The following is a 26,720-nucleotide window of genomic DNA, read 5'->3' on the forward strand; positions in this document are numbered from 1 at the left end:
GTCAGCTGATGTCTGATTCAAGGTCTAGAAAGTGTATTTGGAAGTATTTTCTAACATTATATATTCTTCAACACAAACCATTTCACACTCTGCTTCATACATAAATAGCTCTTTATTTACAGTTACAGAAAATTCCATTCATATAAAAATAGCACTGTACCTTTGTACAAATTAAATCTTACGAATGGATGAGAATTGTAGAGTGTCCAATACACGGAAATGATGTGTCAGAATGAACTTACTCTTAAAAGATAAAAGCTGTTTTACACAAGGCAGACGTTAGCATAGCAACAGACCTTCCCCAGTCAGAATTCAAAGGTGGAATATTTAACAACAGAGATGCATCTTTAGTTCAAGTCGCTGAGTTAAAGTCACCAGTTGCTCCATAATTTTGTGACACTTGTGTAATGACATTCCTTCTGCCAGTGGTCTCCCTTTTAAAACGGGAGAAAAGTACAAAAATCCACTCCATCTGTGCTCCATAGTAAGCCTCCTCAGTTGAAGTTGAATTTAAAGTTAAAGGGCCCAGAGCCAAAAGGATTGAAACCCTGGAAACCATGGAAACCTCCGTGGAAGTTGTGATGATGGTGACCCTGCTGGCTCTCTGGGTCCATGGGGTCTTCACCGTGGTCAAACTTGGTCCTCATGTCTGAAAAACATATCAATATGTCAGTACAGCTTCACGAAGTTTTACTACAACTTAGAAATGCCAGCTGCCTCAAAAATGGAGGGGATTACTAATATTTAACCATAAATTCTAGTCAAATTCATAAGAACCCTCAAACATTTGAGAGCAACTGGTTAATACTAAATTTGATTAATTTATGCTAGTAAGTTAGGGGATTACAACAAACTTTCTTCAGTTTGCCTTGATTTTAGCAGTTAATGCAAAGATTAGGCAAAAATTGAAGCTCGCCAAACTAACTTCTGGTAGATCAGCGACAGCAGAATTGGGTCTATGTTGGATTTTTCTTTTTATGTATAATGGCTTTGAAAGTCTTTTCGGAACAAAGCGTGCTGGAAAAAAAAAAAAAAAAGAGTGCCAACATAAGACACTCTAAAGGTACTTGGACAAAATAATAAGTAGTTGTTTACTGCAGCTCCTCGGAAAGCTGACATTTACCGTGAGTGGCACTAACAACTTTCCGCAGAGCACATACTTCACCTGGATCAGTGAGAACCTCTTTAGCCTGAGCGATGTCTATGAACTTCTTCTCCGCCCTCTTCTTCTCCTCTGGATCCTGGAAGTTGTCCGGGTGCCACTGTTGTGCCAGTTTCCTGTAGGCTTTGATAATCTCCTTTTTCTGGGCAGTTCTGTGACCGTGGGGAGAGCATTATCAGCACATTTGCCGCAGATAAGAACAGCTTCTTTTCCTTATTTCGACATAAGCTGGGCCTAAAAATACCCGTCCAAGTGTCAAAGTTACATGGAATAAACCATTACGTTATATAACCCAGAATGCCACTGTCGCCGTCAATTCGTATTCCGTCTTGAATGATCAGTGCTGCTTTTGAAGTCAAGAGATTAATTATGTAATATTCAAGTGCAGTAGTGTTTTTTAATTGAGCAGTGATGCGCAGAACCTAAACTGCTTTCTGATTCAGTCCTTCAGATGTAGATCTCCCTTGACTTCTCCCAGACAATTAAATATCCAGCTATATATCCCTAATCTAACGATGGGTGCCCACCTCTTCACTCCCAGGATCTTGTAATAATCCCTCTTCTGAGACTGCTTGAGAAGTCGCTGAGCTCTTTCCAGACCTTCTTTGATCTGGCGGTCATTCTCGCTGTGTTTTCCAGCAGTCTCGTAGTCCTTAATAGCTGGAAAATAAGAATGCAGGACAGAATGAGTATCGCGTGCTCAATCAAAGCCACTAATGGAAAGTTAAGTACTGCATATACAGACATACGTTGAAGACCTTTTTGTGCTCAGCAGCTACCCGGCAACAGCAAAGCACAGAACGCCTTCCTTGTCATGGCATAATGTGAAGCATCAGAGCTTCCACTTTGATGATTAAACCCAGCAAAAGACACTAAGAATTCGCATGGATCAGCTAACAATAATTGCATTATTTTTCAATCTGTGCCTTAATAGCTTCAATTTAGCCACTGTGACACCAGCATCGCTATGGGACAAGTCTATATCCAGTTTCCTGATTATCCCCTGCCCTCCACTTTCAGACATCTTTACTAATGCAATCAATCATGGAGCAAGTATTTGCCAAAGTTTGGGGCTGAGTTTGGATGGATATGCAAATGATTTTGTTGCCAATGTGGATTTAATTTAACAGTAAAATAGTCTGACTCAATCAAAGTCTGATTTTCTGGTTTTGTATAATGCGCAACAGTTTGATTAATAAATTGGCTCTTTGCTGGTCGCGTCACTCTGAAGCAGCCGTGTGAGTGACACGTGACAACAGCAGCCCTACGAATGGAAAGAATACATGCTAATGTGTGAATGGTGCGGATGTAAATGCATCTACTGGCTGGGAAGTGATTTATTTCCATTGGAAGCATAATTCTAGTGGGAGCCGATCGATCCTGCAGCAGTTCAAAAAGCTGAAAGGAACTGAGAATACTGTTGCCAGAATTACTGGTATTTCTCATGTGTCCATCACTGTAACAGAAATCATGCCCTATGTGATACGACTTCACTCACCCCATAATCATGTCTCTGAAGATGCTTGACGCGTAGCTTCGCTCCTGAAGTGAGCTGCTTATTTGGTGAGACGAACCCCCCTCGGATCATGTTGCAGCTGTGGGCTGTTTGTGTGCGCACGTTCAGGTGCTTTGAGGCTTGTTTACCCTGTGAGGTGTGCTGACGTGAACTGAACACCCATGTGTTCTGGCACTTTAAAAGCCCACATGAGGTCTGGCATTTCCACCTGCCTGTGTGTTCATGCCATGTTAATGACAACGTACACACACTCTGCTCCGCCAGCATCTCTTTTGACTTGATGGGATCTTGGTGAGGAGCGCTGCCACTTTAAGGCTGACCTGTGTGGACTGATGGTGGGCTTAATTGGATGTTTGTGTGTGTTCTCTTTCTTCCTAAATATAACACGCTAGGGACTCGTTCTGTCATCTAGAATAAAGGGGTTTTTTTGTTGGTACACCATAGATGGGAACATTAGATGAAGTTATGGCTGTTTGCCAATTATATGAACTGAGCAAAAATTTGCATAAAGCTTTGTTATGATTCTCGCTCATCTGAACGGCTGCTGGACAGGGTGCCGCGGATTTGCTCTGAACTTGGCAGAACAGCCTTCTCCTATTTTGCGCCCTGCTCCCAGAAAAACCTTCAGAACATGCTACAGCCTAATGATTACCGTATGTCTGCCTAGAAGAGTTCAAAGCTCTGATCAAAAGATGTGGAACTGAAGAGTGTGGTTCAGGTCCCTGTCATACTCCATTTTGCAAATGTTTGTGACTTTATAATTGTGTCTTGGCCTTAATCTTAAAGGACCTCCTGGTTAAAAGGTCAAAAATACAAAAACTATATATAATCCATCACTTTATTAGGGTCCGAGCACCGAGGGTGCGAAGGACAGGCGGTGCCAGGGCACCGACTGTCCAAGGCACCAGCGGTGCCAAGGACCCTATTGAAACCCTAGGGTTTATTATTATTATTATTATTTTTTTTTTTTTTTTTTTTTCTCCCGTAAAGTAAATTGGCTTTTTGGCGGCCTTATCATACTCCAAAACGCGTGAAATTTGGCATGCACATCAGGACTGGTGAAAAATTTGATATTTTATGGGAGTTGCGCATGTGCGTGGCAAAATGGCTCTATAGCGCCACCTGCAAACTTGAAAAAGTAGTCATTAGGCCAACTGCCACAATGTTTCATGTACAGCTACAATATTTGGTGGGCATATGCAGAACATCTGGACACACCAAAAAGTCAATTACAGCCACGCCCTAAACCCAACAGGAAGTCGGCCACCTTCAATTTGCTGTAAATTTTTCAAACTTAATCGCTCCTCGGGAAATGACTTGCCTTTTTGGCGGCCTTATCATGAACCAAAACGCGTGAAATTTGGCGTGCACATCAGGACTGGCGAAAAATTTGATATTTTATGGGAGTTGCGCATATGTGTGAAAAAATGGCTCTATAGCGCCACCTGCAAAATTGAAACAGTGGTCATTAGGCCAACTTCCACAATGTTTTATTTACAGCTACAATATTTGGTGGGCATATGCACCACATCAGGACACACCAAAAAGTCAATCACAGCCACACCCTAAACCCAACAGGAAGTCGGCCATCTTGAATTTGCTGTACATTTGTCAAAATTTATAGCTCCTAGTGGATAAGTCTGAGAGAACTGAAATTTGGCCAGTACATGCACCAGACCTTTCTGATGAAAAGTTATCAAAAACTCAACCAGAAGCCAAAAGGTGTGGCCATGGCGGAGCCTCAAACAACTGATCCTTCGCCATGAAACAGGAAGTGGTGTCTAATTCTTCTCAACATGCTCCAATCTGCCTGAAACTTTACATGTATGATGACAGTCCTGTCCTGATGTCATCCACATAGGGATATTCATTGACAGTCATAGCGCCACCTTGTGGTTTCAGGAAATAGACATCTTTTACACTTTCATGCCCTATTGTTACCCGGTTGATCATATTCACTTCAAATGCAGTGACAACAGCCTAAACACATTGATGATGCATCCCAGTGAAAATGGTGACTTGTCATCAAAGGGCGTGTCTGTGGCGGCCAAACCAATTTCGATGTTTCGCCATGAAAATTTAACGATTCATATCTCAGCTGAACAACATCCTATCTGCCTCAGACTTCACATGCTGGATACCAGGTCCAGTCTGAACACATCCACACTCATAAATTTTGAAAAAGTCATAGCGCCACCTGTTGGTAATAGTAAGTTTAAGGCCTTATATTTTCAGGTACAATGGCCCCAAACTTGGTGATATCATGCTGGAAATTGGTCAGTCGAGTCTTCACCTCTTGACAATCACACACTGTGAAGGGTGTGACATTTCATGCAACGCTGTTGCCGTAGCAACCAAATATCGCCATGAAAAACAAAGCCCTTTCTGACAGGTTAGGAATACTCCAATGCTCACAAAAATTACCACACACATCACCATTGACCCAAGGAACAACACTGTATGCATCTCGGCACTGCACATGCTATAGCGCCCCCTACAGTATTTTTAACAAACAGCCCCCCCAGCATGTTTCACCTACATCCATGAAATTTGGGAGGCTTATAGAGCACATCAGGACGCACAAAAAAGCCTCTTGGAGCCATGTCCTAAACCCAACAGGAAGTCGGCCATCTTGGATTAATTGTGAGATTTTTGATGATTTTTCTCATTTTTGAGAGTTAATACCTCCTAGGGGATAATTCCAGGAGACCTGAAATTTTGTCAGTCCACACAGCAGGACTTGGTTTGGAAAAGTTATCAAAAGTTTAACCAGAAGCCAAATGGCGTGGCCATGGCGACCATCAGCGTTTTGATGCTTCGCCATGAAACATCAACTGCTGTATAACTCTCCTCTGCATGCTCCAATCTGCCTCAAACTTTCCATGTGTGATCACAATCCAATCCTGATCACATCTACAGGCCAACAGACACTCTCAGTCGCAGCGCCACCTGATGGAGGGACAGTAAATGCTGTATAACTGGCCTCTACATGATCAAATCAGCCTGAAACTTTTCATGAGTGATCAGAGTCCAACCCTCATCACATCCACTGTGTGAAATACACTCTGAGTTACAGCGCCACCTGGTGGATAGACAGGAAATGCTCTATAACTGCTCTGAACATGCTACAGTCTGGCTGAAATTTTAAATGTATGATTGGACTCTGGTCCAGATGCGATTCAGAGGCCGACATACACTCTCAGTCACAGCGCCACCTGGTGGACGTGCGTGGATTCACGACCAGCGTGGATGCGAGGACCCGTCCATCGCTGCTTGCAGCTTTAATTTATAGCTGCTTTCTTTCACTTCATGTGTGTGTCAGCTTTTATATCAAACACTTCTGAGTTATTAGCTGAGACAAAATTACCATAAAACATTACAGTCACACTGACCATAAGTGGATATGAATAGACTGAAATGCTTTTCACCTTGCATCTGCATGATAACTTTGTGAGACAAGGCATCATAAAATTTTACCCTGCACTGACAAAATGCTTGATTCAGATGCTGCAAAACTTGTCCGTGCCAGTTTGGCAACTTGCTAAAATCGAAGGAGAAACACAAAAATACAGGAGTGTTGACAATTCAGCAGCACATTGTCCAAAGCACACTGCCTATAATCTGTGAGATTTTATTACTTGAATTTGTGGATGAAACTACTTTTATTTGTGTTTTGCTTGTCTGTTTCACTTTTATTATACTATTAGAAATATCAAATTTCACATAAGAGGTCTGATAATATCGCCCCACTGCTATTATCGGCCCAATATTTGAATAAAAATGTAATATCGGTCATTATCGCTCTTTTGCCTTATCACTAAAATAGATAAAGTAATGCCTTTCGAAATTGTACAGTATAGTTACCACACTGTAATAGACTCATATAGAGGGAAGGAGGGAGGGAGAGTGTAAACTGTTGTTTGAGACAATCTATATGGCATTTTTTCTGTAACGCAAGTTGAAGTAGTTTTCTTTGGAAAGCATTGTTGCATTTGAGAATGCATCCAATGAAGCATCACAATAAAATTAGGCATGATGTGTTAATTTCATGACACATATCCCCACATATCAGTATTGGTTGATATTGGATTCTGAAATTGAGAGTTGGACAATATCGGCACATCGGTTATTGGCAAAAAAGCCAATATCTGATATCCCTACACATAAGGAAATTGTTTTTTTTGGCTCAAGTTGTGATGCTCTAGTGGTCTTCGATGTGTAACATGTAATTGATATTATGGCTGGTTCAAATCCAGCCAGGCACTTCTGTTTCATGCTGTTCCTCCTCCCCCATTTCTGTCCTCATTGTCAAAACTTTAGAGATTTTGGCAACAACGCCAACAGGACAGAAGACAGACTTCCTGCGTCTTACAGCATTTTCATCAACAGCAGCTGTACTCTACGGTGTGACAGCTTTTCTTTTGAGCCGACTGCCTGTACAGCCATCTGGAAGTGCCAGGTATGAGGTAGGAAGGTTTTTCATTTGCAATGAAGTGTGTTACGAAGCCACTATTAACAGCAGGGCCCTATCTACCCTCGTGTGCACCGCATTGCTTGTTTATGAGTTACTACTTTATTGTTTTTACAGTGCAGATGAATAGAAGCGTTGAAGGCTGACACTCCTTGTTACCACAGCATTGTGTATCTGCTAATATCGATACCGATTCTGCATTCTTTTTATCCCTTAAAGCCACGAATGTCTAGAGATTATACATTCTCAACTTTCTGGTGGGTTCTCTAGCGACAACTTTGGCCTGTTTTCTGCATGATGCTTCTTCAAACATCCTTTTGATCAGATATTTGTGCTATTCATAAGATGTTTCCCTGCGTTTTGACATTTTACAGATTGTATTATAAATTTTTCCCCAGTGTTTGATTCTGTGTTATCAGACTAAGTATATGTTGAAAAGTTTCAAATACACTGAGCAGGTAGAGCGACAATTTTCGAGCACCAACGGTTTGGTTGTCGCATTGCTAATCTCTATACAAACAAGTGGGATTGGTAGGATGGTTTGCTCGTTTCTTGCTATATATTTTTATATTTCAGAGTATTACACATTAACTGGCAGTTAAAATCAAAATGTAGGCAGGACTTGTGACAAAAATATCCATTGGTTGTTTGCACGGTGGCAGGAGAACATCAGGTGACAGGTAAAATGACAAGTGGGAGACATACTATTCCTGGGGATTTCACCATCTGCCATCATTTCTGCAGTTTGACAACAGACATTGGAGGCTCTTGTTTCAGCTGAACCCCCCTCTGCCAGCGAAGTCTTTAAGGAGGTAGTAACTGCTGAGAGCATATGGGAGCACATTGTGGCACTGCCATAGAAGACCTGCTTTATGTTTGGATAAACAAGAAATTCTGCATGCAGCCAGCAGTGCGGTAGAGGTGTAGATCTCACAGGAGACTTCTAACACTGTGCTCAACATCTGATTCTAAATTTACTATGAACAGTTGATGTTTGTCTTTTTCCTGCTTAAAATGTGGCAGTTATATCATTTAAACAACTTCGATATGAAACGCTGCTTATTTAAACTCGTCATCAGAAGGGATTTCGTGATGAACACAAAGATTGAGTTAAATGAGAGAATTTAAATGGATGTTCGCCCCTCTGGTTCTGACAAAGCATTTTTCATCACTTAAATTAAACCACAGTATTTTTTCAAGGTTCAACAGACATAAAAATGATCAGATGTGAAATAGGATGCTTAAATGAGGCTTCACTGACACTTGACAACTTTATTTCACTCTGTATTCTGTGTAGTCTTACAAGGACCCCTTGTGTTAGACTCCTGTCATGACACCACTTACAGTAGTATTGCCTCTAAAGTGGAGCAGGATTGGAGTGTTGCACTTTATTAGGTACACCTGGGTCAGTATTTAATAGCGGGGCTTTCTGTAACACAGTTGACAGGTATCATAGTTGATATTTTTGCTGTTTTCAGGCCTAAAATCAACATGGCCGCCTATAACCAAACACCACATGGCATTTTTACAGAAAGATTCATCTAAATATTATTTATACAACTGAGTAAAATTGAAATTGAAAGTGACTTATAAAGATATTGTAGTAAACCTGTTGACATGCGATAAATCCACACTTGACTTCCTATGGACTTAAAAAGTCCCTCAATTACATATTGACCCATCTATTAAATGCAACACAATCCAATATAACAGCCCTGCAGTGAAATCTAGCTTTATTTACACCGATGTTCAGCTTTGACTGACACTGTAAGAGACGGATTAATGTATTTTACGTTTCATGTGAAACTGTACTTTAAGTTTAAGGTGTTTCAAATGTCTTTCAAATCCTATCCATGTACATGAAATTAAAAAAGATCTGGTAGTGGTAAAAAAACAAACAAACAAAAAAAATCTACAGCCAAAGTAATGGGCATACTGAAAGCTGAATCACCAGCTCTCTGAAAGTCTTCATTATAAGCTTCATATGAGGCAGAGCAGCTACACAAGATGTTATTAGCAGGTATAAGTGTGGAGCTTTACCAGAGTTAAATAGAAAAACACAAACAGCTGCTGTCCATCTGACAGGCTTACCTTCCTCATACTGCTCCTCTTGGATGTAGGCCTCAGCTCTGTTCTTCAGCACGTTAACGTTCTCTGGGTCTGACTGGAGAACTTCGCTACAAACTGTGATAGCTCTGCTAGCCTGCTGGCCCTGGTCGTAACACAAAGGAAACATGATGGTCGGATACGTTTTTTAATAAAAGCACAGAGCGACTTAATGCATCCCATGGCAGCAGTAAAGGGTCTTACCTGTGCTAGCGCGTGGCACATTCTCTCCTTGGCGAGGAGCGTGAAATGGTGCACATTGGGCTCAGTCTTCATCACTGCCTCGTATTTGCTCACAGCGTCTTCATATCTGAAAGAGCAGGAAGCACTGCAGTGTTTGAACGACTCCGTGACACAGTGTCACGCTGGAAAAACATGGATCACTGCATCCACAAACATCACACCGCTGTGATTTCCTCTCTCTGTTCTTGTCAATATGAGATCCGGTGTTTGTCAAATATGACGTGACATCCATTCACATTTAGAAGGGACTGGCATGTGTGTTTGTAATACCAGAAAGTGGGAGTGCTTGAGAATAAGAAAGCAGTCATTCTGCTCTTGATGCCACTCTTAGTTTTGAGACAGATAATTTAACATTTGTGGGGAAATGCAGTTGCTTGGACGCACACACGCTCATACAGTGGTGGAAGAAAGTTTCAGACACCCTAAAACTTTTACACAGGCTCAAATATCATGAAATATTTGTGAGGAAAAAAATGTATTTCAAAAGGTGTGGCTGCATTAGACAGACACAAACAAATACAAATTATATTTTTTTGTTTATTGTTAACAAGAAAACACTAAAAAATAAATTCTACTAATACTCAAAATTTCTTATTTTTATGGAACCGATCAATTGTAAGTTTTTAATGGCTTTTCTAGGATTTGTTTAGTATTATGGCTGTGACTGTACTAAAAGAAATTGCACTTGAAGACCTAAGAGTGATCCTTGATGCAAGATGCATGCAAATGAGAGGGCTGTCTGAAAACACTTTTCCACAACTGTATGTTTGTACTTAGATTCACACAATGACTTGCATTGGTGTTTAAAGAGAGTGCATCACCTCAGAATTACACATTTCTAACCCCATTTTCATTACATTAATGACCAGCATCACAAAATGGTACAAAATGAGCAGTCACAACCTTCATCAACAGCTTCGGTAAACACAGCATTTATGGCTCGCATTTTATCATGAGGCCTCGAGGTTAATTCAGTTGATTATTTTAAATCTAAAACAACATGACAGTTTCCCCTTACTGACACAAGCAAGTAATGACTGCAGCGCCTGCAGTGTGGTATAGAGCCTATACTGTGACAGCTGATGCAATATTACATTTCATCTGATGCAATCTATAAGAAATACTGCCATCTAGTACAATTGTAATGGATGATGCACTCTCTTTGGACAAAAGTGTAATGCACTTTCTTGCCCCTTACCCAAACCATCACAACTAAATCCCCGACTTCGACCATAACACCAAGTATTAACCCTCAAACAGCCCTTTGATAGAGGTTATAGTAACACACACCTCTGCTCTTGGATGAGTTCCTCTGCAGACTGGATCTGCTTGTTGAGCTTCTTGACCTGTTTGTAATGGCTGAAACACTGCTTGTGATCAGGATCCAGCTTCAGGCACTCGCGAACCTCACTGCAGATCACAGGAGAAGAGGAAGACATTAAGAGTGGAAAAAAAAGGCTCGTTTTCATTGCTAGCTGATGTTTGTACTGTAATCCTAACAGACTGGGTTCGCAAACACAACCAGAACACCTTAAAAACACAGAGTATATTTGCACTGAAAACACATTTGGTGAAGTAAAAACTGGTGATTTCAACTGTGGAGTCATTTTTGAAGCTTATAATTTGAATTGTAGCAAACAAATATCCAGTTATGTGTTGTATGAATGTATTACTGGCTGTAATAGGCAGAGCAGTGTTCAGTGTTCATGAGTGGTTTTGTAGTCATAATTGAAAGTTAGCAACACAGGCAAGTGGGTTAAATAGAAATTCAAAATGTTGGCTACCAAGGATCAGAAATTATTATCTTGAGGTGTCATTTCAAGGCAACAAAAACTTAGAGATGCAAAAGGAAAGTAAACAGAATATATTTAAAAAAAATGCTCTCGGTAAAAAATTCTTAGCCACAACCTTCACCAAAACTGAAGGACTTTAATACCTTGGTTATCACCTCAAAAATAATTGATATGTAATCCATTAGATATGCCATTTTGCTTTTTTAATTCACTTATGGATTAGCAAGTTTGCTCATAGAGACACACTCTTTAATCCTGGTACTTGTCACAATCCGATATTCTGAATTCTGCAAGTACATCTTACTTGAGGGACATCTCATGGTCTCCAAGATTATAGTAGATGGTGCTGAGCTTGTAGAAAGCCTGGGTGTTGTCACTCTTTAACTTGGATGCAGCTTTCAGGTCGCTGATGGCCTTCCCCATCTCCCCCATTTGAATAAAACACTCTGCTCGCATCTCCCGAGAGGTCACATCCCAAACGCAAGTCTGTAACAGGTGGATAAAATCACTCACAGACTGCTTTTTATACACTCTGCAGTGGTGATAACTTGGACAAGGTCATACTTGCAGGCAACTTGGGTAATACTGACAAGGTACGTCTCTTACCTCAATGATGGTGTCAAGCTGGGCAGCAGCTGTCATATAATCCTTGCTGCTGAAGCTGCTGCGTGACTGAGCCACCAGCCGCTGAATTTCATCCGACTTTGTCAGCTGACTCTGGGCTTCCTTCTCTTCTTTGTCACTGGGGTTGGACTTCAGCTGCAAGATTTCAAGCACAGGTTTTACATCAAGTACTCAAAGTTATGATTAAAGAAGGCTACCTGGAGAAAAGCTGGAGAAAAAAATAACAAGGTTGAAGGAAGGACAGAACATGGAATATGAAATGTAGATAGTAGGTTTGAAACTCAAAGAGCTTAAAAATATTCAGTCTGTATTCCAATATGAGCTCTTATAATTCTGAAAAGCTTCCTGTGCCAACTTCTGCCTCCTGAAAAGAGTACCTATCACAGCAGTGCTTGGCATTCCCTGAAGCTATTGCATTCTAATCATCCTCATCATAGAGGTCATCACATTCACAAGAGCAATCTCACCTAATGACATACTGCTTCCAAATAGAACTAGCTAGGCTGCAAGGGTTTCCTGCTAGCTCAGCTTAGGGAGGAGTGTAATGCATAAATGTCGTGCATTATGCTAGGTCAATGCTGTGGACTGCTGAAGCATCAGGACAGCACACAACCTTGGCCACATCCCATGTTGTCCACATAAAACTGCAGATGCCCACTGACTTCCAGAAGGAAAACAGCTGCTTGGATGCTTCTCAAAAGACTTTCTACATCTTAAACAGTCCTTAAAAGTGAGCGTCTCACTGCTATTTAAAAGCACTAATCAAACGGTTTAGCAGTCTGTAACACATTCCGCTCGTCCAGATTAACCACCCGGGGTTTCAAATACAGGACTAATCACTGAGCTGCAACCTCGGCAGAATCAAGTAAAGAAAAATACAGATTTTCTTTGTGTTACATTTTCTTCCCCTCTGCCATCACTCTAACAAACAGCTGAGCCATTCCTCCACACCTGTACAATATACCGATGTATATGTACACTACTTTTTGCACTAAGAACAGTATTCTCTGCCATTTGCACTGTATTATCACTCTAGCATTATCATTTTGCACTACTGGGTGTATATATTCCTTTCTAGGTTTGTAAATATCTGTATATATTGTATAAAATGTATTTTTATTACTACTATTTTTCTTTTCTTCTTTCTACATATTTTTTTATGATTCTCTTTCCTTATTTCTAAGGTGACACCAACAGCCCAAACTAAACTCCTTGTATGTTGTGTACCTACTTGGCCATTAAAGCTGATTCTGATCAAAACAGGCCTATGAGCTGCAGCACAGACATATGCCTTTGCACATTGTGACACTGTGTGACATGTGCACTGAGATCTAAGAGTCATTTGCAGATAAAGCACAGGCATTTTGATCTTCTGGGGCTGGTATGAAACCTCCATGTAAATAGTAATTCTAATGGAAAATGCATTAGTGACTTTGAGTCTGAATCCTTATGGAGCATGTAAAAATAATGCTTGAAGGCCCCAGTGAGAGTTAACTGCTTTTCCTTATCTAGATCGTGCAAGTGGTCATGGATGGATGGTTTTCCTGTTCTCTACGGTCTTATGGAGCATTGTGTTTTGTTAAATCCATGTGTCCTCTTAATTACAAGGCCTCACAAAACATTTCTTGGCTCTTTGCTACAGAAAATAGTTTCATTCGGAGACAAATGTTTCTCTAATTGCTTTCATATTGATGCTTTTTCCACGTTGATGACTAAAAAAATCTAATCTGCACAATACAGGGAAAAACATACATTTGCTTAACAACAATTCAGCTTTCAACTCAAATGATTTTCTTTATTTGAAATCGCATTGATCACTCCTTGTGCTTTAGTTTTACGACACCAGCCTACAGATGAACACCGACACCTCCTGGTGAACCCTGAGTCTCTCATTTAAGTCAGCTCCGACTTAGTCTTGTTTCTGTAGTTTAATTTAACTAGATATCACTCTACTTACCACCTTCTTGAAGTCACTCTCTGCTTCATCCAGCTTTCCCTGCTTTAAAAGAAGATTTCCTCTCTGAAGTCGAGCCTGTTGAGAAAGAGAGCGAGTTGAGAAGTGGTTTTGCATGATTGCAAATATGAACTTATCAACCCAGCTGACAGAGCTGACCGTTTTCCCAGCACAGTTGTGCCTGCAGCTGAGATGAACTATAAAAGCATACACACACAGATATTTGTGTAGATGCATTTCTTGTGCAATTCTGCCTAAGCTACAGTCAGCAGTATGACATGCTGCAATAAATCATTTTAGATCAACTATAAAAACAGCAACTCACAGATGTGAAATCTGGTTTGAGTTCAATGACTCTGCTTAAATCCGGCAGCGCAGACTTTGACTTCCCCATAGCCAGAAACACTGTAGCTCTCCTGTAGTATGCCATGTAGTTCTTTGGATCTCCATCTGACAGAATGACAGAGTAAATATAACCACATAGGGCTTAATCTACAGTTCCTTGTGTAAAAACTCAGGTAAACACTTTCTTTTGTGTCTGTTACCCACCCACAGCAGCGTGGAAATGAGAAAGTGCATCAGCTAGCTGTCCAGCAGCAAGGAGCTTCTTCCCCATTTCCATGTGATTGTCCACACTGCCGTCCTTACCACAGTTCACTCCTGAAAAACACACACAATACTGACATATTCCAGCACTACAGTGAACATATTACCACAAATTGCTGCTGTTTTAAAGTTGTCTACGTTAACCAAAGAGGAGAAGGCAACAGATAAACAACGTCAGAAACGTCAACAGAGATGAGTTTGACATGCAGCTAACATTACACGTACCCAAGTTAACTTTGGGTTAGTTTACATCAAAGACAACAACTAGCTAACATAACCAACGAAGCAGTTACTTTGTAATGACATGTAGACTTAAACAAACACTTAAGTAACTTAAAATAACAGGTTAAACCAATAAAAGTTTGCTTCGGTGATTGATTAGCTAGCTTAGCCAACACTGTTAGCGATTTAGCAAGCTAATGTTGTGTCACTGACATTGGAGATAAAATGTCAGTTATCTGAACTATGGTCAAAGTTCAGCTTAACAGCAGCGTTGACTAGCCAGTAAGTAGTTAGTTTCAATATTCACGAACAGCTAGTCAGCTTCTTACCTTCATATCTCATATCAATCAATACAAGAACGTATGGGATGTAAGTCAGGATTTTGTGAGCTACATGGTCAATGGACACCATGGTTGAACTTGTATCTGACAGCTCCTCTCTCGCTGTGTCCCACAGACGCCGGCTGAGGTTCTTTTAACTAGTGTTTCGCTTCTTCCTCCACCGTCCCATGTGTCGGCTGCTGCTCTGCATTGCTCGTCCAGATCCGAACCCCAGCGGAGCGGCGGACCAAAGCGACCGGTCGTGGGTGGCTGTGATTGGCTGGATCCTTTGGAAGCTCCGCCCACATGTGCTGGATCAACGGAGAGCAGCCACGGCAGCACAACAGGCCGCGTGTGCGCGCAAGTATGTGCGCGCGCACTCGTAGCACTTATCTTGTCAGGGTAAAATATAATGTCACCTCAGCTTTTAGGGTCAGACACAAAATTTCCACACTGTAAATCATTAAATATGTCTATAAATACTTGGTTTAACCCCTTAAGCAGTAGGCTGTTTTCTACAAATTCTACCTAACTACTAAATATATCAAGTCAGGTTTACTCATATATCAGGTTTACATTTTAATGCATACTCTAATGAATAATTCAGTAATGTTTGCCTCACATTAGAAGATTACAAGAACACCCAGGCAAAACAGCAGCATAGCATTTAAAAAAGATCCACAGATACAAACAACAACAAAACATTTTATATATTGTTTTTGTGCTGTTACAAATAATCTTCAACGTGATCTTTTTTATTACCTTGCGTCCTGTATGCATAATATGTTTCCATTTGTAGTCAGTAAAGCAGAGATTACATGTGAATAGTTCACTAAACTTTGTTGTAGTTGATACATATTGACAGACGTGTAACATTAAAGTCACTCAGTATTATTATAGAAAACAAAAACAAAAGAAACAGTTCTCCTCCACCATTGCCGATAGGTCACACATATGCATTAGTAGCTGTTGTCCTGGTGGTGTCGGTGATGGCAGAGACGGTGCTCGCTCTGCTGCCACTGGTGGCCCTCGACTTTCTGCTGCCACTAATCTCTGTGGGACTCAGAGACGCGATGCTCTTTTTTGTTGGGACAGCTGTGTAGGCATCAGGGAACGGGTAGGGAGGATATCTCTTTGAGCTGTGAGGTTTCAATTCAAGAAATGTACAGTTAGTTTTTTTCTGTAGGTACAGAAGGACAAAGTTTAGAATTACAGCAGCAGCATTTACCTCGAGTGGCACCCTTCTCTCCCTGCAAAGATACTGATAATAAGGCCTCCAACAACAAGTAAGGTAGAGCCTCCCCAGCCGATAAAGACACCAACGCCTATTTCAAATCTGGTAACAAATACAAAAAAAATAATTCAGAAAAATGTAATTTTTCCCTCATAGAATTTTGATCTTGATGCAGATGCCATAAAAATGCAAGTTTAGTCTACACTTCATGCTTACTTCTGTTCTTTGTAGTTAGGATCTTGAAATTCTGCTCTAATTTTGTTTCCATAATAGGAGAAAGCAACCATAGCGGACATGCCTGAAACGATACACATTTATTGAAAGATTCTTCATATGTTCTACTGCAATGGGATTCCTTTCAAAGAACTCCCAGTCTTACCTCCAACAAGGTAGTTCATCCCTCCGGCAAAGGTAACTCTAGCATTAGCTAATTCTGTCCCTCCGATCTTAGTGCACTTCATCCCCACTAAGACCAGAATTGATCCAAAGAAGGACAGGATGATACAGATGATGATGAGAGCTCGGCACATGTGAATATCCCCTGTCGAAAAGCAGCAAAAACAACGTACAGCAAACACTAAAAGATGCAGGTTCAGCATTGAATATTCTATTTGTTGAATCACGGTTTACTTACAGCTGAGTGCAAGCATTGATGGAATCCCCTTGCAGTCAGACACTCCAGTTGAATCAGATATGCAATCCTTCCACAGGTTGGAGAAGTAGTTGGACGTCGTCAGGACTATGCTGCCGACTTCAGACCAGGTCCAGATCTCCGTCGGCATCGTGGAACAGACGAGGATCCATCCGGCCACACAGACCGCGAAGCAGCCGATCTCCATGTACATCACCACAGTCCTGTAACCCATGTTTGCCTTGAGGTTCACCCGTAGAAGTAACAGATTCTGGCTCTTAAACACAAACTGTAGGACTCCAGAGTTTCCGTCCTCCTCAGCTGCTGAATGCAGGTGGTAAACCACACAGACACACACACACATAGAGGACACTCTCGGTTTGTGTACATCATCACATGTTTTGCCTTGGACCAGGTTTCATGTGTTTGGTAAAGGTCACTTAGGTTTGTGTGTTTGTTGTTGGTATCCAGGAGTCTGCCAGGTTCATCTTTGTGGACTATTTAGCCCTGACTTTATGTGTTGTTCTAAAGTCAAATGTGATCTAACTAGAAGGAGGCTCATTATTAGGTTTAAATGATGCAACATTTTTTCCATACAGTGATGATTTTTGCAGATGAAAAATGGACATGTGCTGGGGTTGAAGGTGTAAATTCAACTTATAATGGTGCTAAATGACGTTGATGATGCGGTTAAATAGTTCTTTATATTCACAGATGAACATAGAAAGACACAATAATATCACTGAAAGGTACAAAGCTTTATTGAGTAAATATCAATTAGTAAATCATCATCATAGAGATTTCAGTGACATTCTAACTATAATACATGCTTTGGTTAAATGAGAGCAAAATTAACATATGAAGAGTAAACACAAGACATTACATTTTATATGGGGTATTTACAAAAAAAAAAACAATCACAAAACAACAAAACCGAGCTGAGATATGATCAGATATGGAGACACTAAATCCATTACAAAACGGAGGTTTGAGTGACTACACAAATGCATCTCTTTCTGATATTTTTGTAGGTGTTGTCTGAGAGAGCCTGGAGATCTTGGAGCTGCTGGATCGTCCTGAGCCGTAATAAGTTCCGTACTGCCCGGATCGTCCGTAGTATCCAGTGTACAGGGTTCTTCCTCTGGAGAAAGGGGCCATGTATGTGCGTCCTCCATAAACTTCCACCACTTTACTGTAAAGCATTAACGAATTAATGATGTTGCATGACCTCAGTCGGTGCAGAAATAAAGGAGAAGATGAATGATTTAGATACCTTTTAGGGCAGATTACTCTGCAGACTGTAGCAGCATAAAACACAGCCCCCAGTAGGATGAAAAAGCTTCCAACCAATCCTAGAAATATGGGAGGTCCTAAATCATACCTGGAACATGTTAAAGTGGAAGAAAAAGTTCATGATACAGTTCATGACACATGATACTGAGAAATCTATGGAAACTAAGTGGTGATACAGGTCAGAAAAAAGAATTTGTACCGTAAAACTCCAGCTGGTACACTGGGAGCAAAGGATGTTCTGGCAATCCTGTTGATGTATAAGCAGTAGGCAGCAATATCTGACACGCCTGTGTGCAGAGGTTTCGTTGAAACCAAGGAGTAAATGAGGGCAAAACAGTTCTGTCATCAACAGAGACAAACACGCCTTGAGTTCTGTACTCACCACCAGCAAAATGAAACGCTGCTCCACTAAGGAGCATTTTGTCCTTGGTTTTATCTGCTCCACCAATATATGTGCACTCCATCCCAAGAAAGCAAAGTACTGCAGCGAAAAATCCAAGCGTTAACCCGCACATCAGCAATCCCCTCACTCCCTGGACGTAAGCTGGGTAACAAAATGAGATATTAATTAACACAAGCAAAACAGTTTCTAGGGTGAAATTTCTTTCAGTCTGAAAATATAAACTGATTGGCAGATGAGAGGCAATGTGAATATATTTTCAAATAAATGTAGTCCTGCTTAACAGCTCTGTAGTGAATCTTTGCAAAGACTATAATAGTTAATTCAGTGTTTTAATGATACTGTGAGCAAGATTTTGAATTAGCACTACTGTTATCTTTTTTAGACAAAAACTACATACATTTTACAGTCAAACGAAAGCATATAAATTATATCTATGTATTTAAAAAGAGAGGATTGAAAGGTACAACACCTTGACTTTATGTATGACATTTTCTTGAGATCATAAGATTGAAGTTGGTATTTATCAGTCAGTCCAGGGTATCTTTTACACAAATGAAGCCTTGTGCTAATTTATTAAAACACACACTGTATAAATATCTAATGACATCGCATTATCAGGTGCTCATTTTGCTGTGTCCCTTCACCTTATTGGTACATTCACCATAAAGGTGGGGTTTTTTTTCTCTGAATAGCAGCCACTGTGGTCACAAGTGATGTTAATGAGTTAATGCTGTATGCTAAAACACAAACTACCACTCTGAAAAAGAATCCTAAAGTCAATGAACTGACATAGTAATGTCCTTTATATAGCAGTATATACAAAGTTCGCTGATAATAGCAACCAAAAGCTACAGGTCAGACCAGGCCAAGAGAAACTGTTATCTAAGTGTAAACCAAGTGTAGTTTAGTGTTAATTAGTTAAACATTGGTATTTCTAGGACAAAAAAATACAGAATTTATTTGTCCAGATGTTACACAATCCCTCCTCAAGCACTGGTGAAAACTTAGAGACTAACACGGCCTGTATTGCATTCCATTTTCCGGTATATAAAGGTTACTGTAGAGATATATGCAACATACCGGTGACACTCCAGAGTACTGGGAAGTCTCTGCAGTTGGTGACAGCTGTGGAATCAGTGAAACAGTCCTTCCAAAGGTTGGACCAGTACCAGGCCACCTTGATGATGAAGGAGCCTCCTTGTCCTCCCAGCTGGGTGATCCTCCAGTAGTCCATTGCCATGGTGCACAGCACAAATGTCCATCCCAGTGTTGAGATCAAGAAGCCAAACACTTGGATGAGACGTTTCTTCATTGCTGAAATCACAAAGTTTGCTATTGCAGTGTGCTGTGTTGAGGTTAAAAAAAAAAAATCAGGCAGCTCACACTTAACTCTTAGGCACTGGTAAGCACAACTCTACTGGATCTTTGGTTTCATGTCAGAGGGTGACGGTGTGTCTGTGCCATGCGCCTTGAGCGTTGATGAGGGCTCTTGAGCACTGAATTAGGTGTTTACTGTAAACCTTGTGGAGTTTGCCTCCTGCTTCACGTTTCACACTTGTCCACATAGTCACACTTCTCACTTCCACTAGAACATTCAAAATATATTTACAGAAACAAATTCTATGTAATCATCTTGCAAAACAAGCAAAACACGAAACAGAATCTGCTGCAACTTACTTTAGTTCATTTGAACTAGTATGAACTCTTGCAATCCTGTATGCTAAGAAATACGTGACTGCTGCTGCGCATTTTGTTACGTTTCCATGATGTTCTTCTAGTTTGCACATTACAAAAGTTGTTAATGGTTATGTCTTGTTGAACAAGATAAAATGAGCTTCTGACACAGTTTTAAATGTTGTCATTACAGATTAACAACACACATGGGTTAAATATACAACCAACAAAGCCAATGTCTTGTACAATATAAAACATTTTATTACCACATACAACTACAAAAAAAATAGACAATGATGCAACATTTCATTGGAAAGGCCCATTCGGGATGAAATGTTTTTGATTTTGCTGTTACATTATATGAACATTCAATATTTAAGAAAGAAATCTAAATCCCCCAAGGTCAGAGTAAACTGTATGAGAAAACTTTAAATCTATTCCCCTGGAAGAAACATTTGTTCCAGGGAAGCTACAAATCATTATCTGTAAATTCTGTTGTTGGACAGAAACCACCATACTGTGTGTGCTGTATCTTTTATACTTGGTATACTGTGCATCTTTTAAAACCCAATGAAAGGGTTTTGCATTCACTCCCCTCACACATATGCATTCTTATCAAAGTGCTGGATCCTGGAGGAGCTGCTGTAGTCTGGAGGTGGCCTCTGGTTTACAGACTTCGCCTGCCCTCTCGGGTAGGAGGAGATATGAGAATGTGAGGCAGCACCTTTGTAGATATAGCTCACCTGACTGCTGCTGTAAAGAGGGAAGAACACAGATTCATCTTTGCAAGTCAGACTCAGCTAAAGGGACTCACACAACGAGTTGGCCTTTAATGCAAACACAGTATGTGGTACTCACACTGACCTTTTTGTACAAGAATCTACAACTGAGAAGCAAAGCAAGCAGCCTCCAAGAATGCAGAGGACAGAACCTGCCCAGCCGATAAAGAGAGCAGCTCCCAGCTCATACCTACAGACAAATAACAGAATTCAATAGTGATGCTTTTCAATCAGTGGAGTCACAATGATAATTTCAAAAGCCAAATGTGCTTCTCACTTTTGTGCCACAAACATTGGGTCGAAAAACTCTGACGTTATCCGGTGTGCATAGAGGGAGCACGCTGACAGTGAGCAGAGGCCTGGAAAAAACACAAGAAAATAGTACATGCATTAAAAAAAATGTGACTACACAAAAAACAGTAGTTCATTTATACCTACCGCTAAGAATGAAATCTACTCCAGCAAAGCACGCGATCCTGGCTTTGTTCTTGTCAGTCCCTCCGATTTTGGTGCATTTCATTCCCACAAGAGAAAACACAGAACCAAAAAACCCCAGACAGATGGCCGCAATCATCAGTCCTCTGCAAGCTTGGATGTAGCCTGCAAACATAAAACAAAGGTCAACCTATATGGGTTGAGTTTTTGGGTAGGTTTTCCTACATCTGTACCTCGCAAGGTCAATGAGTTGTTGACCTTGTGACCGCTTTACACAAAAAGAAAGAAACGCAATTTGTCACGAGTAACCCTACGTGTTTTTTAGACTCTTTGTGGTGCTGAGGTGACTGTGCTGGTATGAAACATGTCATTGAGGTGTGATTTTGAGGCAAATATTACCTTGGAAGTTAACCCTTGTAACTAGTCAGCCATGGTCAACACTGCCTGAGGATCCCAGTAAATCTCCTTAATAGCTTTCAAGCTCCAAGAACGAGGGCTAAACATTGACATATTTGGAGGTAAATGAGTTGTTCCTTTGAGACTTGCTTTTAGGGTGTCTATCAGTTGAGGGTTACAATGAGCTTCAACTTGAATTTTCCAACAAAATTTGTATGGAAACTAGTTTTACTACTTCGAGACACCAGGACCGTAAGGAAGAATGGACAGAAAAGCAGGTCAACGGAACATTTAGACCTTCTTGAGATGTTACTACATGCTCAAGAACAGGAAATTAAACACACTCACTCAAATCAAGTTGACCTGATTGAACAAAACCTTTAAAAAAAAATCAAGAGACAACCACAGTCAAAGATAGATCATCTGACGAGAACAAAAAAAGAGCTGACCATCCAGAGCCAGCATCGAGGGAAAGTCTTTGCAGTTGGAGACTCCTGTTGAATCAGTGACACAAGTCTTCCACAGATTGGACCAGTAGGTAGCTGTGGTAATGACTGTCCCATCGAGCGAAGACACCTTCCAGTAGTCCGTCGGCAAGGTGGAAGACACCAGCACCCATCCCGAGGTAGTTAAAATGAAAGCTAAAATCTCCTGGATCATGCCGCTCATTCTGCCAGAGAAGACTAACTCCACACTCCCGAGGCTGGTAATTAAAGTGGTGGGACCTGAAATTGATGGTTTCCCGGCTGGTGAGACTTGTTAAAAATGTAGCTCGGCTCTGCCCAAGTAGGTTCAATGGATAGGCTGTGATTGATAGTTAATGTGTTGTGGACTGTTATATTCTGCAGGGAGGAGTTTGGACCTAAACATCAACAGGTGACCAATGGTCTAAAATAGGGTTTTCCACCTCCCTCGCGTTGTACACGTCACTGTGACTCAGTGGCACTGATGACAGTTGAAGGTTCTGGATGTAGAAAGGTGCTGTGTCATTTTAGATGTTTAAAAGTAAAGCTTTGCAACGATGCACATGTGCAGTTTATGAGTAAGTGTGTGGATTTTATGTGGTTTGTGGTGAGCATCATATCCGGTATTCACATAATTTCATTAAAAAGTAAAAGTAGTGGTATTATAGTGTGAAAACACAGCATTAAAAGGAAGACTTTTGCCCTAAAAGTTTTACTGAGCTAAAAGCAAATCCCCTTATGGCTCAAACACATAGTGTTTCCTCTGAATGGGGTTAAATTATTAATGTATTTTTTTTGTCTTTTGTCATCATCCTAGTCAATACTGTATTATTTTTCTACAGTAAAGTAAGAAATGCTCATAGTGAATTAAAGGTTGTCTGAACAGTAAACTAAAAATAAAAAATATTTTAAAAATATAAAATGACTCCTGTAAGTCTCATAAAAGTAGCATTTATTTTATTGGTGACTGCACTATTATTTCCACTCCCTCCTCATGTCTGTTTAAATCCTGTCTCTGGATTTTATCTCTAAGTCTACAAAGCTGCCTTGAGAAAAGAAAACAGACATTTGAGAGAGGATAAATATCACCTTCTGTCTGTCACCTTGCACTGACACCTATGATTAATACACAACAGAAGTGCTGTGACTTCCTCATAGTCTTAAAATAGCAGGACTCAGATGACTTATTAACAGTATGGCACTCACTATGACGTCTTATCAAATAGAAGAAACAGACGAGTGTTTAAAGAGGTATGAATAAGCAGATGATCTGGATGTCACTGACAAAGGAAAGCGATTCACATCCAGCATGGAATTCATAAAGCCTCTTATAATGTGAATTAGAGCCCCATCTGGTGGCTGTGGGCTAGATAAAGTTTCTGCCACCATTAGATGGAGCTGAGAATGTCAAAACACCATGTTGTTTAGATAATTATTACAGGATAGACTTTCATACAAAAAGCTAGGCATCCTGGGTGAAATGTAAATGCTGATTTTTGAAGGAGAGATACTAAATACAACTCTTCCACAAACCAACACTAAAAATAGAAATTAAACTGTTATGTGCAAAAAAATTGGAGATTCATTACTTCATTATTTTTTCATTATTTCTTAGCTGAGTCGCCAGGTAAGTTCAGAAATGCAATTAGGAGTTTCCAGAGTTGATAAAGTCCTGAATAAACTGAGTGATAAAGTTCAGCAGTCATAGACTCCTCCAAGTAGCTGCCTGAGGATGTGAAAGTAAAGCTAACTGATACTGACAAAAGAGGGGAAGGCAATATCAAAAGGCTTCCAGCACTTGATTAAGGCTGTCTAAAATGTCATTAAGTACAGCAGTTCAGGGAAACTGAGGAAGTAAAGACAAGATCTGCAAAACCAAGAAAACTTTCAAATAAAGCAGTGGGTTGGCGGGGCAGAAAACAAAGCAAAACCTCAATATGACTTTAAAGCAGCTGCAGGAAAGTTTTGTTTTCACAGGAGAGTTACAGCACCATTAAAGAATATTTAACTGTGACCTTATCGCAGAAGCCAATGCAAAGTATGCAAGGAAACATCTGGATAAGCCACAATTGTTGTACAGGTGATGTAAGCTCTTTGGTCAAAATCACAAAAGTTACAGTCAAACCAGCAACAGCTGTCAAATGTACTGACACCAAATTATAGGTTTTTTCCTTGTTTTTGCTATTTTATATGTTATATAACAATAGAGACAACAACAAAACCATTAAATAGAACATATAGATTTATGTGGTAAACAAACCAGAACCTGTTTTAAACTTTAGAATCCTCAAAGTCACCACTGTTTGCCTTGATGACACCTTTGCACACTATTGGCTATAATTTAACCAGCTTCATGAGGTAGTCATCTTGAATAAGTAGGTGAGTCCAAACCTCTGATTAGTACTGCATTTTTTGAGAATATATATTTTGCATTTAATGAGAATAGCACTTAAGCCTAGCGTTTGAAATATTCTGCTTTAGCTCAGACTGCAACCAAAAAAGGCAAATTTGTTAGTTTGTTTGCTGCAGCGGTTGTTTTTATTTTTAAAGAATCACTAAAATACATTATTTATTCAAACTTGCCCATACAATTTTTAACTAATATGATGAAATAAGTGTGAGAAACTAACAGAGGGATTTGAGTTGAGGGTGCTTTAGGTTTATTTTATTCTCCCATTGTCATTGAACACTTCACTGACCTGACATGTTTTCAGTAAATGGAAAGCAGTATGATAATATTCTATTTAAATAGCAACTGAAGTCCTTCGATATTAAATTAATGCTGCAAATACATGTCAAAAAGTGTCATAATCTAATATTTTAGCTTGGATTTTCTGTCCTACTGCTCCATAATGTTTTTACCTCCCAGTAGGAACAGTCTCAGTTTGACATTTCCATCAAAAGATTACATATTTGCCCCAGTTAACACATCAACCATAATCTGTAGCAGAAATGAATATTATCAAATGCTTTGATTATTTATCTTTTTTTTTTTTCAGTAGCCATCCACAAGTTTGATTGAAACTTGTCACAAATTAGACACAAGGTCACAAGTCAGTTATATCAGCAATGGTCATGATTAAAGGTAACAGAAGTAACACAAGGGGTATAACTGGAATGTTTTCATTTTAATGAAAAGATATTGATACACACTGTATGTGCGAACAACAAAGAGACTCTTGACAACATGACCAATCACACCAATTTTTAAAATAAAGGCCAATTTTTACCCACAAACTGAAAATATTCCATTTTACTTCCTCTGAGATTTACTTATTACTAGTATTTCACTGTCCAATAACCTCCAATTACTGGTGATGATTAAACTGAATTTACTCTGCAAAATTTGAGTTTTGAAAGAATTTTTACAGCAGTTTGACCTGCCAAAACATAGTTCTGGATCCAGCGTAACACAATTGTGGTGATGAACAGTTTACACGGTATGACCACACTCCAGAAACATCTTCCAAAACACCTCGACTGTGCACACACAATACCTCACCCTAAATTTGTAACACACAAGATGTGTTATCATAATTTAACCATGGCAGTTGCTAACAGAAGCATACACATCATGTAGAAGAACAACATCATCGAGAACTTTTATGTGCACGGTTGTTAACCAGTGGCACTCTGAGCTTACCTGCAAGCTGAAAGAAAGTATGATGTGGTCTGCAGTGCAAAGCTCCAATGGCATTTCCAGCACAGTTGTTCCACAGACCCTGGAGCACCCAGGTTGCTGTGATGACTGAGGATGCCCGGCTGGTGGCCCTCCACTCATTGGACACTGTGGCGGCGAAAGTGGCCCCCAGCCCAGCCAAGCCACTGACAAAAGCCACAATCTGCAAGCCTGACATTTGGCGATTTAAGATATGTTTACAGTCTTTTGCTAAAATCTAGAAAGAAGAAATAAAAATCTCCTCAGGCTAGCAAATTACACTGTGGACATGTGTTTCACTGAGATGATTAACAGACGAGACATCTTGCATGCCTATCTGGTGGCGAGGGATGGACACAGGTGTCTGAGAGTGAAATAGTAAAGGAAGCATGAGCTGGCAGTTAGATATTACATTTTGAAAGAGAGGATGGGAAATGTTCCCTTTGTGGGTCCATGTTTTGGTCTAAAAATAATGTCAAGTATCACATTAACATAAAAAATAATAAAGGAGTAATGAGTAATCCTAAAAACGGGACACAGTGTGACAAAGTCCAGTTACTGGCTCATCTATTTCTGCACGCAATATTTGGCAAGTGAAAGACTAATGATTACCAGCACATATGTGAACATGTATGTTGTTTTTTGAGAAAAAGGTCAGTTTTTAATCAATCAGAGAAAATGAAGAGCAAAGTGACTTTTAGTACTCTGATACTAATCATCCGACTGATTAACTGAG

At 40.1% G+C, this 26,720-nt stretch overlaps 5 protein-coding genes across 5 annotated transcripts in view; 1 reads left to right on the plus strand and 4 right to left on the minus strand.

The window, feature by feature from the left end:
• Positions 1 to 7,119, plus strand: part of uggt2 (UDP-glucose glycoprotein glucosyltransferase 2) — a 47,534-nt gene extending 40,415 nt beyond the window's left edge. The window contains exon 42 of the transcript XR_007946274.1: positions 6,999 to 7,119. The gene's annotated coding sequence lies outside the window, so the exon portion shown is untranslated. The remainder of the gene's footprint in view (positions 1 to 6,998) is intronic.
• On the minus strand, positions 94 to 15,249 carry dnajc3a (DnaJ (Hsp40) homolog, subfamily C, member 3a). Its single transcript, XM_022190789.2, has 12 exons — positions 15,027 to 15,249; positions 14,419 to 14,529; positions 14,195 to 14,319; positions 13,873 to 13,947; positions 11,898 to 12,050; positions 11,596 to 11,777; positions 10,789 to 10,908; positions 9,460 to 9,565; positions 9,241 to 9,361; positions 1,690 to 1,822; positions 1,166 to 1,314; positions 94 to 649 (listed from the first exon to the last, which is right to left on the minus strand). The coding sequence occupies exons 1-12, from the start codon at positions 15,106 to 15,108 to the stop codon at positions 495 to 497; spliced, it is 1,512 nt and encodes a 503-aa protein (XP_022046481.1). The 5' UTR covers positions 15,109 to 15,249; the 3' UTR covers positions 94 to 494.
• A 367-nt stretch (positions 15,250 to 15,616) lies between these two features.
• On the minus strand, positions 15,617 to 17,138 carry LOC110948987 (claudin-10-like). The gene is made up of 5 exons (XM_022190790.2): positions 16,886 to 17,138; positions 16,631 to 16,792; positions 16,468 to 16,549; positions 16,246 to 16,353; positions 15,617 to 16,156 (listed from the first exon to the last, which is right to left on the minus strand). Exons 1-5 carry the CDS (start codon positions 17,115 to 17,117, stop codon positions 15,964 to 15,966), a joined length of 777 nt encoding a protein of 258 aa, XP_022046482.2. The 5' UTR covers positions 17,118 to 17,138; the 3' UTR covers positions 15,617 to 15,963.
• Positions 17,139 to 17,852: 714 nt separating this feature from the next.
• Positions 17,853 to 20,602, minus strand: LOC110948989 (claudin-10). Its single transcript, XM_051958520.1, has 4 exons — positions 19,659 to 20,602; positions 18,558 to 18,719; positions 18,375 to 18,462; positions 17,853 to 18,263 (listed from the first exon to the last, which is right to left on the minus strand). Exons 1-4 carry the CDS (start codon positions 19,888 to 19,890, stop codon positions 17,879 to 17,881), a joined length of 867 nt encoding a protein of 288 aa, XP_051814480.1. The 5' UTR covers positions 19,891 to 20,602; the 3' UTR covers positions 17,853 to 17,878.
• Positions 20,603 to 20,754: 152 nt separating this feature from the next.
• Positions 20,755 to 26,183, minus strand: LOC110948988 (claudin-10-like). The gene is made up of 5 exons (XM_022190791.2): positions 25,970 to 26,183; positions 21,470 to 21,631; positions 21,309 to 21,390; positions 21,117 to 21,221; positions 20,755 to 21,005 (listed from the first exon to the last, which is right to left on the minus strand). The coding sequence occupies exons 1-5, from the start codon at positions 26,181 to 26,183 to the stop codon at positions 20,849 to 20,851; spliced, it is 720 nt and encodes a 239-aa protein (XP_022046483.1). The 3' UTR covers positions 20,755 to 20,848.
• Positions 26,184 to 26,720: the final 537 nt, after the last annotated feature.

This window comes from Acanthochromis polyacanthus, chromosome 14 (assembly GCF_021347895.1).
Source record: "Acanthochromis polyacanthus isolate Apoly-LR-REF ecotype Palm Island chromosome 14, KAUST_Apoly_ChrSc, whole genome shotgun sequence".
Classification (NCBI taxonomy): domain Eukaryota; kingdom Metazoa; phylum Chordata; class Actinopteri; family Pomacentridae; genus Acanthochromis; species Acanthochromis polyacanthus.

What these genes read in the sequence shown, in the direction of transcription:
- dnajc3a (XM_022190789.2), bottom strand. Translation starts at nt 15,108, where the DNA reads ATGGTGTCCATTGACCATGTAGCTCACAAAATCCTGACTTACATCCCA. An exon ending in GATTGATATGAGATATGAAG is followed by an intron (nt 14,530 to 15,026) that starts GTAAGAAGCTGA and finishes TGTGTTTTTCAG; the next exon opens with GAGTGAACTGTGGTAAGGAC. An exon ending in GACCATGAGATGTCCCTCAA is followed by an intron (nt 10,909 to 11,595) that starts GTAAGATGTACT and finishes TGTGATCTGCAG; the next exon opens with TGAGGTTCGCGAGTGCCTGA.
- LOC110948987 (XM_022190790.2), bottom strand. Translation starts at nt 17,117, where the DNA reads ATGGGTTACAGGACTGTGGTGATGTACATGGAGATCGGCTGCTTCGCG. An exon ending in ATCAATGCTTGCACTCAGCT is followed by an intron (nt 16,793 to 16,885) that starts GTAAGTAAACCG and finishes GCTTTTCGACAG; the next exon opens with GGGATATTCACATGTGCCGA. An exon ending in GATGAACTACCTTGTTGGAG is followed by an intron (nt 16,550 to 16,630) that starts GTAAGACTGGGA and finishes GTATCGTTTCAG; the next exon opens with GCATGTCCGCTATGGTTGCT.
- LOC110948989 (XM_051958520.1), bottom strand. Translation starts at nt 19,890, where the DNA reads ATGAAGAAACGTCTCATCCAAGTGTTTGGCTTCTTGATCTCAACACTG. An exon ending in AGTACTCTGGAGTGTCACCG is followed by an intron (nt 18,720 to 19,658) that starts GTATGTTGCATA and finishes TTTGTTACCCAG; the next exon opens with CTTACGTCCAGGGAGTGAGG. An exon ending in GTACCAGCTGGAGTTTTACG is followed by an intron (nt 18,264 to 18,374) that starts GTACAAATTCTT and finishes AACATGTTCCAG; the next exon opens with GTATGATTTAGGACCTCCCA.
- LOC110948988 (XM_022190791.2), bottom strand. Translation starts at nt 26,183, where the DNA reads ATGTCAGGCTTGCAGATTGTGGCTTTTGTCAGTGGCTTGGCTGGGCTG. An exon ending in AGTAGATTTCATTCTTAGCG is followed by an intron (nt 21,391 to 21,469) that starts GTAGGTATAAAT and finishes TGTTTTTTCCAG; the next exon opens with GCCTCTGCTCACTGTCAGCG. An exon ending in CCAATGTTTGTGGCACAAAA is followed by an intron (nt 21,222 to 21,308) that starts GTGAGAAGCACA and finishes ATTTGTCTGTAG; the next exon opens with GTATGAGCTGGGAGCTGCTC.